The 19,488-nt window shown below is 40.8% G+C and overlaps 2 protein-coding genes across 3 annotated transcripts in view; one reads left to right on the top strand and one right to left on the bottom strand.

The window, feature by feature from the left end:
* LOC148893256 (nardilysin-like) overlaps positions 1-19,488 on the top strand; it is a 108,222-nt gene that overhangs the window by 18,406 nt on the left and 70,328 nt on the right. The window contains exons 3-4 of the mRNA XM_089003710.1: positions 18,110-18,194; positions 18,284-18,403. The gene's annotated coding sequence lies outside the window, so the exon portion shown is untranslated. The remainder of the gene's footprint in view (positions 1-18,109; positions 18,195-18,283; positions 18,404-19,488) is intronic.
* LOC148893257 (SLIT and NTRK-like protein 3) overlaps positions 12,969-19,488 on the bottom strand; it is a 32,033-nt gene continuing 25,513 nt past the window's right edge. For both annotated transcript variants that reach the window (XM_089003713.1, XM_089003711.1), the window contains one exon: positions 12,969-15,841. In XM_089003713.1, the coding sequence (XP_088859839.1) occupies positions 14,834-15,841 (1,008 nt within the window). In that variant the 3' untranslated portion in view covers positions 12,969-14,833. The remainder of the gene's footprint in view (positions 15,842-19,488) is intronic.

The raw sequence follows: 19,488 nt of genomic DNA, 5'->3' as shown, positions 1-19,488 counted from the left end.
ATAAGAATAATAACATTAACTCATTCACTGCCAGACGATGTGCAAAAATGTGTCCACTCCAGTGCCAGGGTTTTTGTCATTTTCACTGAAATTGCAGGACCTACAGAATATTGAGTTTTAAGACTACATAAACATTCAATTCAGCGTAAGAAACCTTAGACTCTCTTCGTTCATCAGAAAAAAATAGTTAATTCTTAAATTATATGCGTCTGGAGTTATGTGAACTTGAAATGGGGGCGGATGTACAAAATACAATACAATACATAGATATTTCTTTCACAACAGCTGAAGCTGTAACTGTCGCGGTTTGCAAGGTGGTGATGGTGGTTGTGGATCCCAAAAAAGCAGGCGGGAAGGAGCAGCAGGTTGCATTTGACAAATTGTATTAAAATAAAGTCAGCGGGAACAAAATCTAAAACATCAAAGTCATCTGAACAGAAAAATACAAAGTATCAAAGAAAACCATGACTAAAAATCTGCCGAGATGAAACAAACCTGACAGGGTGAAGTAACACATACAATGACCCGACCAGGAATGGTCGTGCCGGGAGTCCTTTTAACTGCCACTGATGAGGACGACCAACACCTGTGCAACTGAGGGCGGGGCCGTCAGCGCTATCCGTTGGTCGCCAACCAGATCGTGACAGTAACAAAGCGCTAACATGGACAAAAGGCAAATGCTGCCCCATTGTGGAAGGGAATAACATTGCCAGAGGTCTGACCAGCGCTTTATCGGCACCCTTCGCCAGAAAAAAAAAAAAAAAAAAAAACCAAACAAATTCTGGAATAGCGCTCCACGTTACACTTTACAATTCCCGAATAAATTCATAAATAGCAGCGAATGTGTTAACAAAACGCGTAAAATACAAAACGAGACGCTGGGGTCAACTCGGTGAGCCGGCGCTCTAATCAGAATATGCGTAGAAATGATGACTTTCTTACTAATTAGCTCAGGTGCTTTGGGCACTCAATTCTAATGAATGCAGAGGAAGGACGCTCCCTGCCACGTTGATTGCTCGCAATATTTTACCGTTTAGCGTGAGGAGGCGGTGAATTTCGTTATCTTTATCAGGCTAGGCAACATCTTCCGCAGGAGGGTACTGATGACACAGGGAAAAATAATGGGGGGGGGGATGGGAACCATAAAGCCAGCGATCGTCATGCTTATCGTTTTTATAATGATAAAAAAACTAATTTTTTCAAAAAAATGTTACAAAAAACTTAAAAAACCTTAAATTTAGTATAGTCTACTGCACCCAGGGAGTAGTCCTCTGCTCCCCCCCCCAACCTGAGAGCAGGGACCAATCATAGGAGAGTCTGCCACCGCCACATCTGGACAGTAGGGATATTTATAGGGCCAAAGCTACCAGCAAAATTTTAGTTCGCTGACGAAGCCTCTTGGATAAGAAGCGAAACGTCCGACACCTTCAAAGAAGATGACGGCTGAAGAAACCTTCTCATCGAGGGAGGAGGAGGAGAAGAAGGGCTGAGGATTTTTTTTTTTTTTTTCACTTCACCTTGCGCATTAGGGGAGTCGCTGGAAAAGGTGGTGGGCAGGGTGCGGAGGGTAGGATTTTTTTTGCGCCCTTGTTTTTATTGCCTGGTATGGAATGCTTGAAAGAAAGAAAGTATTAATGAGTTTCATTTTTATTTTGAGGTCATCATAGCAACGAAAAAAAAAAAACGTTCGTTAAAGTGTTTTGAGCCTAGTTACCATCATGGTCAGGATGATGTTTCTGGGCTGCCATTAACCCGCTATTGTTAATGATAATGTCACAACTGAAGCCTGTTGTCTCGTGTGTGTGTGTGTGTGTGTGTGTGTGTGTGTGTGTGTGTGTGTGTGTGTGTGTGTGTGTGTGTGTGTGTGTGTGTGTGTGTGTGTGTGTGTGTGTGTGTGTGTGTGTGTGTGACCCAGCGGCGTCCCTGCTGGTCCGGAGCAGGGATAACACCCCCTCGGAGGATCCGCTCATTAATCATCCCATTGAAAGCCGCGCGGAATGCTAGCGATCCGCCATTCCTTTCTTCCTTCCCTCCGTCTCCCCTCACCTCCCCTTCCTCGTCTTCATCCTCGGCCACGCAGCTTAATGGGGTCACTGCACCCATTTAACAGGAAGGATGGCGATGTTGTGCGCGCGTGGGTATGTGCGCGACAAAAAAAAGAGAGATTAAATAATAAGTAACAAAGTGGGGAGGACGGTGGAGTAGGCAGCGGTAATAAAAGGAGGGAGGAAATAATTATAGAGAGGGAGGTGTTTAGAAAGTGCGGAGAAGATGATGGAGTCATATACATAAGACAGAGTGTGTAAGGCGAAAAGTGTGTATCCCAAAAATTAATTTCCCATAGGAAACCATTAAAATAAGAATAATCCATTCCCAGATTCCCATAAAACATAATTTTCTACTTTCTAATTTCTAATTTCTAAGCCTTAAAACGACACAAAATATACCTTATTTTATGTACAATAAATGTGCTATGGTATTATAATTAAAGACATAAACTGTACTGTTCCTCTGCTCCCCCCAACCTGAGAGCAGGGACCTATCATAGCAGTATCCGGCACCGCCATCTCTGGACAGTAGTAGTAGTAGTATATATAGGGCCGATACTACCAGTAAGACTTTAGTTCGCTGAAGAAGCATCTTGGATAAAAAGCGAAACGTCCGACACCTTGAAAGAAGTACAGATGACGGCTGAAGAAACCTTTTCACCGATGGGCCACTCCTGTACGACTGAGTGCTTACACAGACGTAAACTGTACTGTATAATAAAGTGGTTTTATTTTCCTTTGTGATGGTCGTTGATGGCTTGATGGAATGGAGTGGCCGGTTTCATTAGCATTAAACACTTGATGAAGAACGTAGCCTTCTTCTTTCACCATCTTGAGGAATGATCCTTTGTAGGTGCTTTCTCTGTGATAATTTTATCTAGTTCCTCATCAATTGTGTTCTGTTTAGCTGGGTTGATAGCCTTTTGCATCAAGTGTACAGATGGCTTATTTGTGGAGCCTGATTGATGGGAATTTTAACCTTGCAGTCTATACTCTGCCTTTGAACTATCAAAGTTGAAAGGAGTCAAAATTGCACTTTGGTACTTTTGGCACTTTGGTTTGGTATCCATTTTCTCACTCTTTTTCTGTCGTCTGCCTGTCTCTTTCATATTTAAACCACCTCCCCTCACTGCTGCGTTCTTGACCAATCACGTGGCTTTAACCGAAGACTGGGGGTGGGGAATAGAGGACAAAAACAGTCGGTTGCCATTTTCTTGTTAGGAGAACGGGCTCATTCGCGAACGACACATCGCTCATTGTGGCGCTCATTGTATGCCAAGGTAAAATTTTCATACATTTAACGTTCGTAAACCTAAAAGTTCGTAATCCAAGGGCTTCGTAAACCGAGGTACCACTGTATGCTGTTGTTAGCATGCTAGCAGCTAAAGCTATGTGTTTCGGCATTGTCATCGCTCAAAACATACCCGTGTGTTTTCTACAAATGACTGTATTTTCATACTTAATTCGACTAAACTGTACAACAAATGGGCTTCGCGTTAAAAGTGTGTTGACAGATTCGGGATGATTGACTTGTCTGTCAGCAGTTGTTGTTCATTCAAATGCGTTCTGCGCATTTGAATGAGGATTAATTAAGGGCGGAACACGCTGTGAAGCCAACAAGGACGCGATGTCGCTGACAGTGAGCATGTTGTTCCGGTTGTTAACTATTCAGCCAAGGAAAAACTATCTTGCTGGAGTTATGCTTGATAAAACTCTCGATTGGTTCACAGGAACACAATTTTAAAAAAGCATGTAGAATAGCTGTGGATTTCAAATATAAAGTTCGTTATATCGTATTCTTAAATCCGAAAAAATATGGGGACTATCATATATGTTTGCATGTAATTTTCTCCGTGCGTGCATAGAAATAGTATCGATATAACACACATACACATACATATACACACACAAGTTTTAGTACACATATGTTTATTATGAGAACACACACACACACAAAAGAGAACAGGAATCCATGTTTGAAAACGAATGCAGGAAGTCAGCCATTTTGTTTCCTAAAAGCCATTTTGGGCCCAGTTACCTTAATTGTACATATAAAGTTCTCAAGACCAGTTTTACTTCGTAACATGAACTTCAATTGACATTTTTGGGGACACGCACTCCCCCACCACCCCGCAAAAAAAATCTCAAGGGGCCGTTTTTGGAAAAAAATAAGACTAAAAGAAAAATAGTGGAAGTCGGACATTTTGGTTTTCAAAGGCCATTTTAGAGTCATTTGGCTCAATTGCACTCCCAACAGATTTTTATGAACATTTAATCCACAAAGCTAATTTTAATCATCATGGAATTTGGTATATATGTCTACCCTAGTGAGACCTGCAAAAAAAAGTCTCAAAAAGTCGTTTGTGGAAGAGAACAATAACGGCCATTTTGTTTTGAAAAGGTCGTTTGTTGTTCTTGATTGAACTCAACCAGATGTTTGTTTCAATGAAGTCCTCAAACCCAATTTCACTGAGCAGCATATAATAATAATAAATGTCATTTCTAAGCGCCTTTCAAAACTCTCAGGCATCCCTTTCATAAGTAGACCCACATTTTTCTTTATGTTAACAAACCGTGCCTGAAAGCGACAGCATTTAATCTCAATGGAATCGAACCAGATTGGAAAAACCAACTAGCCTGTAAATCCACTTTTACACAGCCTCATTTGGTAGGTACAGTGACGCCTTGGCTTATAAACTTAATTGGTTCCCAGATAGTGTGTGTAAGGCGAAAAGTGTGTATCCCGAAAAATAATCTCCCATAGGAAAACCATTAAAATGAGAATAATCTGTTCCCAGGTCCCCATAAAACATCATTTTCTCGTTTTTGAAGCCTTAAAACTACACAAAATATACCTTATTTTATGTATAATAAATGTGCTATAGTATTATAATTCAAGAAATAAACTTGACTGTGTAATAAAGTTGTTTTATTTACCTTTGTGATGGTCATTGATGGCTTGATGGAATGGAGTGGCCGGTTTCCTCAGCATTAAATACTTGATGAGGAACGTAGCTTTCTTCTTTCACCATCTTGAGGAATGATCCCTTGTAGGTGCTTTCTCTGCGATCATTTTACCTAGTTCCTCATCAATTGTGTTCTGTTTAGCTGGGTTGATAGCTTTTTGCATCAAGTGTACAGATGGCATGTGCGGGTTATTTGTGGAGCCTGATTGATGGGAATTTTAACCTTGCAGTCTACACTGCCTTTGAACTATCAAAGTTGAAACGAGTCCAAATGTATTAGTATGATGATGATTATTATTATTATTATTGTTATTATTATGACAGTCACGAACAAAGTTCAGTCAAAGTTGAAGTCAAAATTTCACTGTTTTTCTATCCATTTTCTCACTCTCTTTCCGTCATATGCCTGTCTCTTTAATGTTTAAACTACCTCCCCTCACTGCTGCGTTCTTGACCAATCACGTGGCTTTAAACGAAGACTGGGGGCGGGGAATAGAGGACAAAAACAGTCGGCTGCCATTTTCTTGTTAGGAGAACGGGCACGTTCGCAAACGACGCATCACTCATTGCGGCGCTCCGTGTGTCTCCCGAAAAATAGTTCGTATGCTAAGGTAAAATGTTCATAAATTTAACGTTCGTAAACCGAAAAGTTCGTAAGCCAAGGGGTTCGTAAAGCGAGGTATCACTGTATGTCGATCGCAAGTGGAGTAATAATAATGGCTAAAAAATGATGAAAACACACAAGACGTATCCCATTCTCTATTAAAATGTCTAATTCTAGGTAATTGTTCATAAGTTTGACCCACAAGACAACGCTTAAGGCTGATGATTTAAATGACACATTTTCTCATTTCCGCAAAGTCAAATCTCGTCTTTTGTGTAAGATTGCGATCCTGAGAGATCATCGTTATGACCTAAGAGCAAGTCCCGCATGCCATTTTTTTTTTGGTCATTTCTTTCTTTGAGCCCCAGCTGTCACTTTTCGTCGTCGGAGCAATTAGTGATGACAAAGTACCTTTTTTTTTTTTTTTGTCTCAGCCCTCATGAGTTTATGCGCATATGTATGAGGGAGCATGTTTGACATTTAAAATGAAACCTTGAAGGCATAGCGCTGACATAATGCTTTATGACAAACAGCCAGGGACCCTTTTCTGTGTTCCACCCACGTGCCTCCTCTTGGCTGTGTATACCATCAAAAGACAAATATATATATTTTATTTTTTTTCTCACAAAATGAAGCCTTTTATCTATGGAGGGTTTTTTTTTCTGTTATACCCACACACACAAAAAAAAAAAATCAATTTCAGGGTCGTCATGTTCAACTTTGACAATGTCGCTGCCAACGAGACAACAGGCAAAAATAAATAAATAAAAATAAAACGCACACAAAAACTCGGGAGAAGTGATCACTAAATCAAGTGTGAAGTGACGCTTGCTTCAGCGGTTTGATTCAATAAATGCGCCGGCGTAAAACGTACAAAGAGGTCCCGGCGCTTTCCCCACCTCATAAATCAAACGCGCACACAAAAAAAATAAATAAATAAAAATACAGTACGTTATCAACATCGCGTAAACATGTTGTTCCAAAGCTGACTTAATGGCTACCTAGCCGGCAATATATTTCCTATCTATTAGCTAGCTGCCTAGCTGGCGATCTATTTGCTATCCATTTGCTATATATTAGCTTGTTTTATATTAGCTGTCTTTTTACTCCTGTGCCAGGCGCAAATTAATGACCAAATTCATCTTACAAACAAATTCATCTTCTGAACAAATTCATCTTATGAACAAATTCACCTTACGAACAACCATTCGGAACATATCTTGTTCGTAAGTTGGGGAGGGACCGTCTGTCAAAATGGACCAAGCGTAGGGTTGAACATTTCAACCCAATTTGGCTTCCTTTTCACCCAACTAGTTTGCACCTCCACAAGCTTGTCTTTTCACTCCTCTGCCAGGCGCAAATTAATGAACAAATTCATCTTATGAACAAATTCACCTGACGTAAAAAATCACCTTACGAACAACCATTCGGAACATATCTTGTTCGTAAGTTGGGGAGGGACCGTCTGTCAAAATGGACCAAGCGTAGGGTTGAACATTTCAACCCAATTTGGCTTCCTTTTCACCCAACTAGTTTGCACCTCCACAAGCTTGTCTTTTCACTCCTCTGCCAGGCGCAAATTAATGAACAAATTCATCTTATGAACAAATTCATCTTATGAACAAATTCACCTGACGTAAAAAATCACCTTACGAACAACCATTCGGAACATATCTTGTTCGTAAGTTGGGGAGGGACCGTCTGTCAAAATGGACCAAGCGTAGGGTTGAACATTTCAACCCAATTTGGCTTCCTTTTCACCCAACTAGTTTGCACCTCCACAAGCTTGTCTTTTCACTCCTCTGCCAGGCGCAAATTAATGAACAAATTCATCTTATGAACAAATTCACCTGACGAAAAAATTCACCTTACGAATAACCATTCGGAACATATCTTGTTCGTAAGTTGGGGAGGGACCGTCTGTCAAAATGGACCAAGCGTAGGGTTGAACATTTCAACCCAATTTGGCTTCCTTTTCACCCAACTAGTTTGCACCTCCACAAGCTTGTCTTTTCACTCCTCTGCCAGGCGCAAATTAATGAATAAATTCATCTTACGAACAAATTCATCTTATGAACAAATTCGCCTTACGGACAACCATTCGGAACATATCTTGTTCGTAAGTTGGGGACCGTGTGTCAATATGGACCAAGCGTAGGGTTGAACATCCATCCATCCATTTTCCGTACCGCTTATTCTTCATTAGGGTCGCAGGGGGTGCTGGAGCCTATCTTGTTCATAAGTTGGGGATCGTCTGTAGATATGAACCCAGCATTCGGTCGGGCATTTCAACCCAATTTGGCTTCCTTTTCACCCAACTAGTTTGCAGCTCCACAAGCTTGTCTTTTTACTCCTCTGCCCGGCGCAAATTAACGATCAAATTCATCTTACGACCACATTCATCTTACGAACAAATTCAATTTACGAACAAATTCACCTTTCGAACAACCATTCAGACCATATCTTGTTCGTAAGTTGGGGAGCGTCTGTATATAGATCTGGAGCCAGCGTTGGTTGGCCATTTCAACTCAATGTGGCTTCCTTTTGACCCAGCTAGTTTGCACTTCCACAAGCTCGTCTTTTTACTCCTCTGCCCAGCGCAAATTAGCGAGTCCTCAGGCAGCCTTAAGCTAGCAAATGCCGGCTCGCTGATCTCTCTCGCCTCCCTTTTTCATCTCCTCCTCGCTCAAATCTTTCCGTATCCTCTTTCGTCTACCTCCTTATCATCCCCCTCATTCCTCTGTGTGTGTGTGTGTGTGTGTGTGTGTGTGTGTGTGTGTGTTTCCCTCATGCTAATGTTTCCCACAGAGTGATGGTCGCCGCTACTGCAATGCAGAGGCCATTACACTATTGTGCTTGTTTACCGGAGCGTCCGTGTGGCGCTGCCGATACGAGAATGTAAATGTTTGCGTGAGGGATGACCTGACGGCGCGCGGACGCCATTTGTCATCACCGTCCGACACCGAAAAGCCTCGGCAGCGATGCCCCACCACCACTTGGAAAAGAAAAATCGAGCTGAAAACATCCGATCACCACGCGTACGGGGATGAAGCGCACATTTACGTAGAAAAAAGGGGGGGGGGGGCCAATATTGATTTTTGTCGTGGATTGTAACCCCCTGGGGTGGAATGAAATACAGGCACACCCCGATGAATCGTTCAGGGGTGTGACAAAAAAATCGAAATGCGATGTACAGTATAAGTGAGGTGTTGGGATATAATGTCAATATTGAGCCTTGATGAGGTTTATTCCCTGCGGAAGATAAAGAATATAGACCAGATTTTTGCGATTTTGTCTGTCTGCATGTGTGACTGCACCTTTTGTGTGCAAGGTTCCATTGCTTAAGGTTTAGTTGCGACTATCAATATGAGTAGTGATGCTAAGTGTTAGCCCATTACACATTAGCAATATACAACCATGTGTCAAAAATCATACACACGCATACCCGTTTTTGCCACGTGGTGGGGACTAGGCGTGTGAAAGATTTGCCCCGTGGGAACCCAATTTCAAACATGAAAAAAATATATTTGGGAAACTCCTAAAAATTACTTGGGTTTGACTTTTGTGTTAGTTGGAATGCCTTTCGTCACTCTCTCTCTTTCTCACACACACACACACGTTTTTCCATATCGTGGGGACTCGGTGTGTGAAAGGTTTGCAGTTCGTTTTATAAACATGTCACGTCAATATCATCTTTCCTAGCCCTTTAGAATCAGACATTTGTAGTTTATTTGATATTTAGTGTACACTTTTTTAGGATACACCTTATACCTCTTATAAATCATGTATATATTTTGCCTATTATTTCATATTTTGTGGTCATAATTTAATATTTCAATGGCCCCAACAAAGTGTTTCATGACTGTCTTTACATGGATTGCGATTATTATTATTATTGTTGTTGTCATTATTAGTATAATAATAATAATAATAATAATAATTTATTATTATTATTATTATTATTATTATTATTATTATTATTATTATTTTATTAATTTATTTGCATTATTTTATTTTTTTATGTTTATTTATGTTATTTTTTTAAGTTGTATTTCTGTACGATTGGATGAGATAACTACGTTGTGGTCTCACATTAGTATTTTGTGCCCCCACGAGGTCGCACTTTGGAGTTTGCGCCCACGGGATATTTATATCGTGGTCGCAATATTATTATTTTTTTTTAATTAAACCCACAAATATGCATATTATGGTCACCATTTCATATTTCGTAGCAGTCCACTGTGGCCCCAAATGAGTGCTTTGTAAGCCCGGACCACCTATTTTGTGGGTACAAATTCATATAGCGTTGCTGTATAGTTGCAGTTTTCGCTGCACATCAAGAAAAAAAAAAAAATAATAATAATAATAATTCCCATGTCGTATCGGACCAAGTCCAGTCGCAAGATAAAAAAAAAGCAGCGAGTGTTAAAAATCCAGGCAGTCCTGCTATAATTGCTCGTTTGTTGCTCTTACCGCCGTTGCGTTGTAAGCGGGAGCTTTTTTTGTCTTTCCGGACAATGGATGCAGATGCGGCGTGCCTCAACGACACAGCTTTAGCGGATTAACGCCGAAGGCGGCGGTGCCGCAAACTCGCTCGGTTGGCCGCCGCGTAAAAGAATAACACACACATACACACACTCGAAACGCAATGGCAACGAGCCGCTTAGCACGCATACGATGCACGCTAGCTGTGAAGCGAAACAACGTAAAGGTGCGGAAGAACTCCAGCTGCATCTCGGCAGACTTTGATAACACCTTTGGCGCTAAGACGGCAATTTCGAATTAAAACTATCGGTTAGAATCATCTAAATCAGGGGTGTCAAAGTCATTTTTTTTGCCCGCATTGTACTTATGGTTTCATCACGAGGGTCGTTATGAATTTGGGGAAGCCATTAAAATGTTTCATCTCGACCATATATTACCTACAGAACTCACATTAAATTAATGAACAACTTGATTTAAAATCCGAAATCAATATTAATGACTGTTATTGGCACTTGACATGCTTGATTTGCTTTCGCGGGCCGAAGAAAAGTGATGTGGCCGGCCTGATTTGGCCCCTGGGCCTTGACTTGGACACCGATTGGTCTAACATCTAAACATCTTGATGTAATGTTGAAAGAGTCACATTGGACCCGCCCCCTCCAAAAATAACCCAAATATTTTTGGAGCCACAACAAATAAATAAATAAATCCTTATATAATTCTTATACAGGTTTGAGAACATCTTAAGCATTTTCGTATGGACAGGAACACCTTGACGAGCATTTTACACCAAAAACAAACCAAAAAATGGCATCTAACAGAGCATCAAGAGTAGCATCTAGAAACCGTAAAGTGGCCTTGAGAGTTTTGAAAGGCGCTTATAAATTACATGTATTATTAAAAGTAAAAAACAGCACATACGAGCTAAAAAAAAAACACCTGGGAAAGCATCCAGGGGAGCTTCGAAAGCAGCACCTCTAAGCCAATGGGATGCCGGGATGATGCCAGGTGATAGCCAATGGCGGAGCAGCTCTCTAAGTATGTTGCGTTCAGGAAACTCAGAGCAACCCTTACGGTATTTCCCTTGACATTAATTTCATTACCAGAGGCATTCTTTTCCCTTTTGACTCGAATACCTCACATGAAAAGACGTTGGTAAGTAGCGGCCGCACTCCACAAATGCGCTAAAGCATAGCCTAGCATGATATTGTAGAGCAGCCCTTTGAAAAATGTCAGCATGTAAAGTGTGAGAATAAAAAACGACGGGCGGCAAAGCGCCATCTCCAAGGACGTCTCGAGCGATCTGCTAAAGCAAAAGCACCTCGAAAAAAAATACGTCCAAAGCATTGAGCACCAATGGAGGCGAAGCTGCTCTTGGCAGCCTTTGGAAAACAAGCCAGAGGAAAGTCAAGTTAAAAAAAGATGCGAGAGAGAGCAAATCAAAGGCAGAGAGAGAAGAAAGACGTGTATGGTTAAAAAAAAAAAATCGATCAGAGAGGACTTTGGCTTGGGGCCCGTATTACCTTCCGTTTACGTTTCCGCAAGTAGATTGCATCTAACAAGTAGAGATGACACGGCGTGAAGAAGAAAAAAAAAGAACAATAAGACCGATGAAACTGATGCAAAATCAATGCCTGGTGACAACAACGAAACAAAGGTGTAAGGGAAAAAAATAACATTTCTTCATTCGGTGATTTTGACTCGTAAATGCTGATTCACAGCTTTTTTTCCCCCCAGTACAGTAATCCCTCGTTTATCCCGGTGATTGTGGACATGGACCACCTGCTTTAGACGAAAAATCGCGATGTAGCGAAATCTACATGCATTAATAATAATAATAATAATAATAATAATAATAATAATAATAATAATCCATTTCATTTCTAAGCGCCTTTCAAAACTCTCAAGGTCACTCGACAATCACAGGATTTTTTTTTCTGCGGGTGAGCAGCGGCAGCCACACGCGCCACCATTCACTCAACCCGGAAGTAACTCAAATAGGTAGAAAGCTAGCTAGCTTATCGGTAAATTTACATGTGTATGAGTACCAAAATATATTTATAAGGCCAAATTTAGTGGAATACAGTACAGGACATGGCTAAAGAAGCACCGCAAATGTTTGTAGTACAGTACAAAATTATAATAATAATAACAATAATAATACATTTCATTTATAAGCGCCTTTCAAAACTCTCACAATCATATTTTATTTATTATAGTTATAGCAAGGTTAAAATATCCCATCAATCTGGCTCCACAAATAACCCGCACAAGCCATCTGTACACTTGATGCAAAAAGCTATCAACCCAGCTAAATATAACAAAATTGATGAGGAACAAGGTAAAATTATCGCAGAGAAAGCACCTACAATGGATCATTCCCCAAGATGGTGAAAGAAGAAGGCTACGTTCCTCATCAAGTGTTCAATGCTGATGAAACCCACCACCCAGCCATCAACGACCATCACAAAGGTAAATAAAATGACTTTATTGTTCAGTACAGTTTATTTCTTTAATCATAATACTATAGCACATTTATTATACATAAAATAAGGTATATTTTGTGAAGTTTTGAGGTTTAGAAACTAGTAGAAAATTATGTTTTATGGGCACCTGGGAACGGATTATTCTCATTTTAATGGTTTCCTATGGGAAATTAATTCTTGGGATACACACTTTTCGCCTTACACTGTCTGGGAACCACTTAAGTTCGTAAGCCAAGTTGGAATTTAGTGAACTTTTCGCATTTGGAAATCCCGTAGGCGGAAAAAAATTGAAAATCATATAGAGAAAGCGTTGAAAGCGGTCACACAGTAGTGTTCACGTAGCACCCCTTTATTGTACTTGTCGGGTCGGCAGGAAGAAGAAGAAGAAGAAGAAGAAGAAGGCGTCAGAAGCAGATGCAGAATCATATTATACAGTCAAGATCGCAATGTTGATGCCTTACAACACCCCCCTATCCCAGAAAAAAAAAAGAATAAATATACTCACAACTGCATGTAATATTTGTAAGAGATTGGCACATAAAAAAGTTACCTTGATAAAAGATAATCATTAATAGCTGAATAGTTTTGTCCGTGTTTTTTTTTTTTCTTTTTCTTTTTCAAGAAAAGTCCGACGTTTTGGTCCATCTTTTGAAACGAAAAAAAAAAACGAAATAAAAACATGGGTCCTTGAAGATCGCTCCAATAACTGCGCTACCGCAGTGTCCTTCCACTGTAGGCCGCCATTCAAAATCAACTCAAGTAGTCACGAGAAAATGCCACGTGGGTTAAAAAAATGGTGCGTGAATGCTAAAGAGCTTAGGGTGAACCCAATGCAAGGCTGAGGTCCTTTTCCAAATGTAAGAAATGAATTTAATATTTGAATTAAACAAAAAAAAAAAAAAAAAAATCGAATAGAATGCTGTGTGTCTTAAAAATGTAGTGGGACCGAACTTGATCCTTGTAGTGGATATACCACAATATCATAAAACGGCAACCTGATTGGATAAAGTGCTGAGACTGTTTTCAATGAACTCCTGACCTACTAGCGGTTGCTATGCTAACCAATTGCAAAATTGGGTGTACATTGTATGTAGTTGAGTAGTAGTAGAGTTACAATCTTTGGATTAAAAGCACTTTGTGAATAAAATTTTGACTGCCTGAACTATTGGGGAATGTTAAAAACGGTAAAGTGCAATTCTTAAATGTCTGCGTTTAACTCATTCACTGCCAGACGATGTGCAAAAAATGTGTCCACTACTGTGTCAGGGTTTTTGTTATTTCACTTGAATTTGAGGACCTACAGAATATTGACTTTTTGAACTACATAAACATTCAATACAGTGTTAGAAACCTTAGACTTTCTTCTTTCATCAGAAAAAAAGAGTTAATTCCTAAGTAATATGGGTCTGGAGTTATCTGAGCTTGAAATGGGGGCGGCTGTACAAAATACAGGTAACATCCGACTTCCGACCATTTTGACTTACGGCCGTTTGGTCGGAACGGAACTCGGTCGTAAGTCGGATGTTACCTGTATATAAATGGGGGTGTGGTCTCTGTTAAAATAGATCCCAATATGCCCTAAAATCACCACCAATTATTTTTTTTACAATGGCATGGTTTGAATTCGTCGAGAAATATGAAAGGATTGTGTACAAACATTAGCCTAAGTTTGTGAGGTTCGGTGAGCTAGCTCTTTAGCATTCACAAAATAACGCTAAAAACAACAAGGACATCTTCCTCGCTCTACTTTGCTGCCTGTTTACCCAATTCAACGCAACTAAATTTAATGGCGTAAAGGAAAATAAACAATTCCAATCGTATTTGTTTTGGGGGGGGGGATCCCCCACCACTCCTCCCTCTCCTCCACTCTGATTGGTCACCCAATCCATCCTGTCAAAGTTTAGATAAATAGATCTGTATTCATTAGAAAAATAAGCATCGACCACACTTGCTGGCTGCTCCTCGCTAAGGCACTTTTAGCTGATTTTTTTTTCTCTCGCCCCTCCCCCCAAAACCCCTTGACTCTCTCGCTTTTGATGTTCCGAAGTGCCGCCACTTGGCGTGAAAACCTTTCAATGCCCTCGCAACTCAAGCGTAGCTCCAGTCATCCTTCCTGGGCGAAAATCAGTGAAAGCGGTAATCCTCGGATAGAACGCGGGGCAAACTGAAGTGACCCAGCTTGTTATCTAGGAATAGTTTGGACCTCGGCTCCCGCCGAGGACCTTCGGGGAACGGGGTAGGCAGCTAAAACTGATACGAGCGGTCCAATACTTCCATGTAGTCCGGCGTGGTCATCAACCGAGTACCCTGCTCGCTTCCCTGCTCCGAGCCCGCGGTAGCCGCCGGCATCTGGACCTCGCCGGAGGAGGCGGCCTCCTGCATCTGGGTGTCCTGCGGGTGGGGGTAGCGGGGCGGCGGCCTGGCGTATCTGTCCGAAAGGTCCCGGAACTCCAGGGCGGGAAGTCTGAATAGGCAGTCTACCAATTCTACCTTAGGGGTAGGACCCTGGCTATCGATGACGGTGGGGCATAAGATACTGTTATCGTGGAGTCCCGGCGCAAGTGGTCCCATGGCCCCCGCTACGGTGCTGATGGGGGACGAGGTCACCTGCAGGGTCCATTCGCGGTCTTTCTGGACCGTGGTGCGATACCCGCTGGACCCCCTTCCTTTAGGGTCCTCCGGATCTGGACCTTTGGGTACCGAGATTGTGTCGTAGACGTGGTTGTGTTGTCCCGGCGTTTCGGTCAAACCGTGATGGTGGTGATGGTGGTGATGGTGGTGATGCGCCCCCTCGGAGAAGATCCCACACTCCATTTGGATGCCGGCTAGATCCACCTCACCCTGGCGACGGAACGGTAGCTTGTCCCGACGCCGAAGTGTGTACGCGATCAGCGCCGCCCCGGCGAAGAACGCCGACACGAACAGAACAAGAAGGCTAAGAACCAGAACCGAAAGCGGAATGGAGTCCTTCCCGGGTGGGATCAAGGAACCCGGTTCCGGGACGGGGTGGCCGAGCGGCGATCCGACGTCTGGTGCGGGTGAGGTGGCCGCTCGCTGCTCCCGGTCGTCCGGGGTCTTCAAATCCGGGCACAGCAGCTCCATGGAGAGTGAGCGCAGGTCTACGCCTTTGTTTTTTTCCGGGGAGTGGCACACCACCTCGCCCATCACCACCACGGCGCTGAGACCCTCCAGCCAGCGCTTGAGGGGCACCGCTTCGCAGTTGCACTCCCACGGATTCTGCTGCAGGTCCACCTGGAGGAACACAGTAGGAACGTCTTGAAAAACTGGGATGACATTCACTGTGTTGGCATGTTTATTTATTTTTTTTTTTTCGACTGAATTTGTGTCGTGTTACATGCGATGAATTTTTGAAAAATGTTTTTATTTCCTTTCAAAATTACAGTAAAGTCTTGTTATATCGATATCGGATATATCGATAGTCCCGGTTATATCGATACTACTTCTATGCACGCACGGAGAAAATTACATGCAAACAGGGTTGGATATATCGATAGTCCCGGTTATATCGATATTTTTTCGGACTCCCTTGAATATCGATATAACGAGACTTTACTGTAATTTGTATTGGATTGCATTGCATTGTGAAGATGAAGCAGTGAAAATCTGTGATTTTTTTTTCCGCAATTGAAAATATGACGTAGAGTGCCATTCCACGAATTTCTTCGGGTTTTGGTTTTTCTTGCTGGGGTGCCGATCAAGCGCCGGCCAGTCCTCTGGCAATTTTTTTCCCCTCCCACAAGGGGGTAGCATTGCCTTTTTTTCCATGTTAGCGCTTTGTTACAGCTTCAGCTGTTTTTAAAGCGGTATATACATCAATCTGTATTGTATTTTATACAGCCGCCCCCATTTCAAGCTCAGATAACTCCAGACACATATAACTTAGGAATTAACTCTTTTTTTTTCTGATGAAAGAAGAAAGTCTCCGGTTTCTTATTCTGTACTGAGTGTTTATGTCATCCTACCGCTCAATATTCTGTGGGTACTGCAATTTGAGTGAAAATGACAAAAACCCTGGCACTGGAGTGGACACATTTTTGCACGTCTGGCAGTAAATGAGTTAATTTATTTTCCTGGCCTTGCTTTTAACTTTTTTTTTTAATATAAAAGCATTGTGCTTTATTTTTCCTGGCAAAATGTTAATTTGGGTCACAATGATCCGTTAAATGCTAGTGCACAATATTATATTGTAATATTTAAAGTAATTAAAGTGTCAGACGGCGATTGATATGGAATAAGTATTTACTCCATTATCTTTGAAGATTTGAAATGTGATGGTCAGAAAAAGCATGTTTTAAAAAAATATGTATGTGTGTGTCTGTGTGCGTGTGTGTGTATGTATGTATTTATGTGTTTGCGTATTAATTAATTATTTTATGGTTTTTGCTTATTTATTTATTTATGTGTTTGTTTATTTATTTATTTTCGTGTTTTTTTAATTTAAGAGCACTTCCAAATGTAAATAATTCCACTCTAGGGTCAGGGAAACTGAGCAGCACTCGGCGTTTACGGCGCAGCTATAAAAAGCGTGATTTGCCATCAATAAAATATGTTGGGAAGGCAGCAGACAACTTGTTCGCCTCTCAAGTATTGCCTTTAAAGCGTCATCTTCACAAGTGTACTACAAGAGGAATCTTTCATTTAAACAATAAAGACACAGCCCGTCCCTGAGTTTAAATTTAGACGATATGCGTAGGTGCGCATATGCACTTTGGTGTGATAAAGCATCGCTTGTGTGACCCTGAAAAAAATTCCATTCAAGATGGCTAAATGCTAATTCTGTGTCGGATGATTTACAGTTGCCCCCCCCTCCCTACCCCATCTTCTGCTAGTTGTGGGTGACAATGGCTGGGCCAGCCTGTGAATAAATAAAGTTCATGTACTGTACAATATATTTGATGCTCATTATAAAAACATTGAAAGCAAAACAACCCACCGAAATAAATATATACGTCGATAGATAGGTAGATAAATGGATACATGGATAAATGAATGAATACTACTACTACTACTACTACTAATAATAATAATAATAATAAAAATAATAATCATAATAAGAAGAAAAATCATCATAATAATACTAAATTACATTTTAAGCGCTTTTCAAAGCTCTCAAGGACACATTACAATCACAGACAAGCATAGGTACTATCATAAATAAAATACAATCACGAATAAATAAATACATGAACAAAAAAGTAAATAAATGAATAAAGTGATAAGCCTCCAATAAGTGTATTTGTGAAAACAAAATGGCTGTGACCCCCAACATGTATATTAATAACAATAATTCACTCACTTTGGCATTACAACGTGCAACTTTTACTAAAATGTATCACTTTATAATGGCACTGTAATATAATTGGACGTTAATATCTGTCGTGATATGCACGTGACCAATCTCAAAATATTTCATAAAATGTTCGATTAAAAAAAAACTTGAAAGCAAAGCCTGACAGCGGCATTGCGTTTTTTTTTTTTTGGTGACGTATTTCCAAACAGGAAGAAGAAGTCTTTTTTTACCAACGAAGAAGGAGCGTCTCAATCAAGTTATACCAACAAAGAAGAAGTCGCAAAACTCTCGAAGGTGAAGTGGGCGTGGTATACCTCCACTGTTAGACGACCGCGTTATTTCGTTTCAATATTGACTGGTCGACTTGACGCAATTTCTACAAGAAAATCGACTAAAACCTGGTGGAACGCTTCCAAATGGAGACCCGGTGTACAAGTAAGGGAGTTGCGACGTCTGACCCCCAGCATCGCTCCCAAGTCAAACTCAGGCCAGTAAAATAGAAGGTAAGAACTCCTTGAGTAGTTTCGCCGTGGCGAGGTTTGCAACCTAAAGAAGCAACATTGGGTGGGAAGAAAATACTCTAAAAAGTACACTAAATGCGATATTTCTCACGTGAAACGTGTACCGTCAAATTGATCATGTTGATTTTTTTTTAAATTATCATGTCGTAATGTGTCAGCGATCAAGTTCAAATTAACATTTTTTCACGTGAAAACATTTAGCACACTTTTGCCCATCGTTTTATGTGAAACCCTTCAGGTTAAAATGGGACGTGAGCGTTGTAAAATGTAAAACTGGAGTTTTTTTTTACGTGAAATTGAATCACATGAAACTTAAATACATACTTTATAATGTGAATCATGAAATGTGCCGCGTTGTAACATCAATTTGTACATGTTCTCTGTATTTTGTAAGTTTTTTTATCATTTCAAATAATGTACGGCGTACTACAACTTTTATGCGGTAAAAAATTGTTTTGATTGTGAAACGATCTTATAAAGGCCATTTTGGCTCAAATGCAGTTCTTCTTAAATGCTGGTAGCCAACAACGTTGCTTCCGCTGATCCCTACTATTGTCATGGCAAACCAGCAAAAATAATCCCCAATCGTATACTGTACAGTATGTAAGGCGAAAAGTGTGTATCCCAAAAAAATATTTCCCGTAGGAAACCATTAAAATGAGAATAATCCGTTCCCAGGTCCCCATAAAACATAATTTTCTACGTTCTAAGTTTCTTAAAACGACACAAAATATACCTTATTTTCTGTATAATTAACGTGCTATGGTATTATAATTAAAGAAATAAACTCTACTGTATAATAAAGTTGTTTTATTTAGCTTTACGATGGTCGTTGATGGCTTGATGGAATGGAGTGGCCGCTTTCATCAGCATTAAACACTTGATGAAGAACGTAGCCTTCTTCGTTCACCATCTTGAGCAATGATCCTGTGTAGGTGCTTTCTCTGCGATAATTTTACCTAGTTCCTCATCAATTGTGTTCTGTTTAGCTAGGTTGATAGCTTTTTGCAGCAAGTGTACACATGGGGTTATGTGCAGGTTATTTGTGGAGCCTGATTGATGGGACA

This window comes from Hippocampus bargibanti, linkage group LG09 (assembly GCF_051943395.1).
Source record: "Hippocampus bargibanti isolate YZ-2025 linkage group LG09, ASM5194339v1, whole genome shotgun sequence".
NCBI lineage: Eukaryota > Metazoa > Chordata > Actinopteri > Syngnathiformes > Syngnathidae > Hippocampus > Hippocampus bargibanti.
This window is presented reverse-complemented; position numbering and strand designations above follow the sequence as displayed.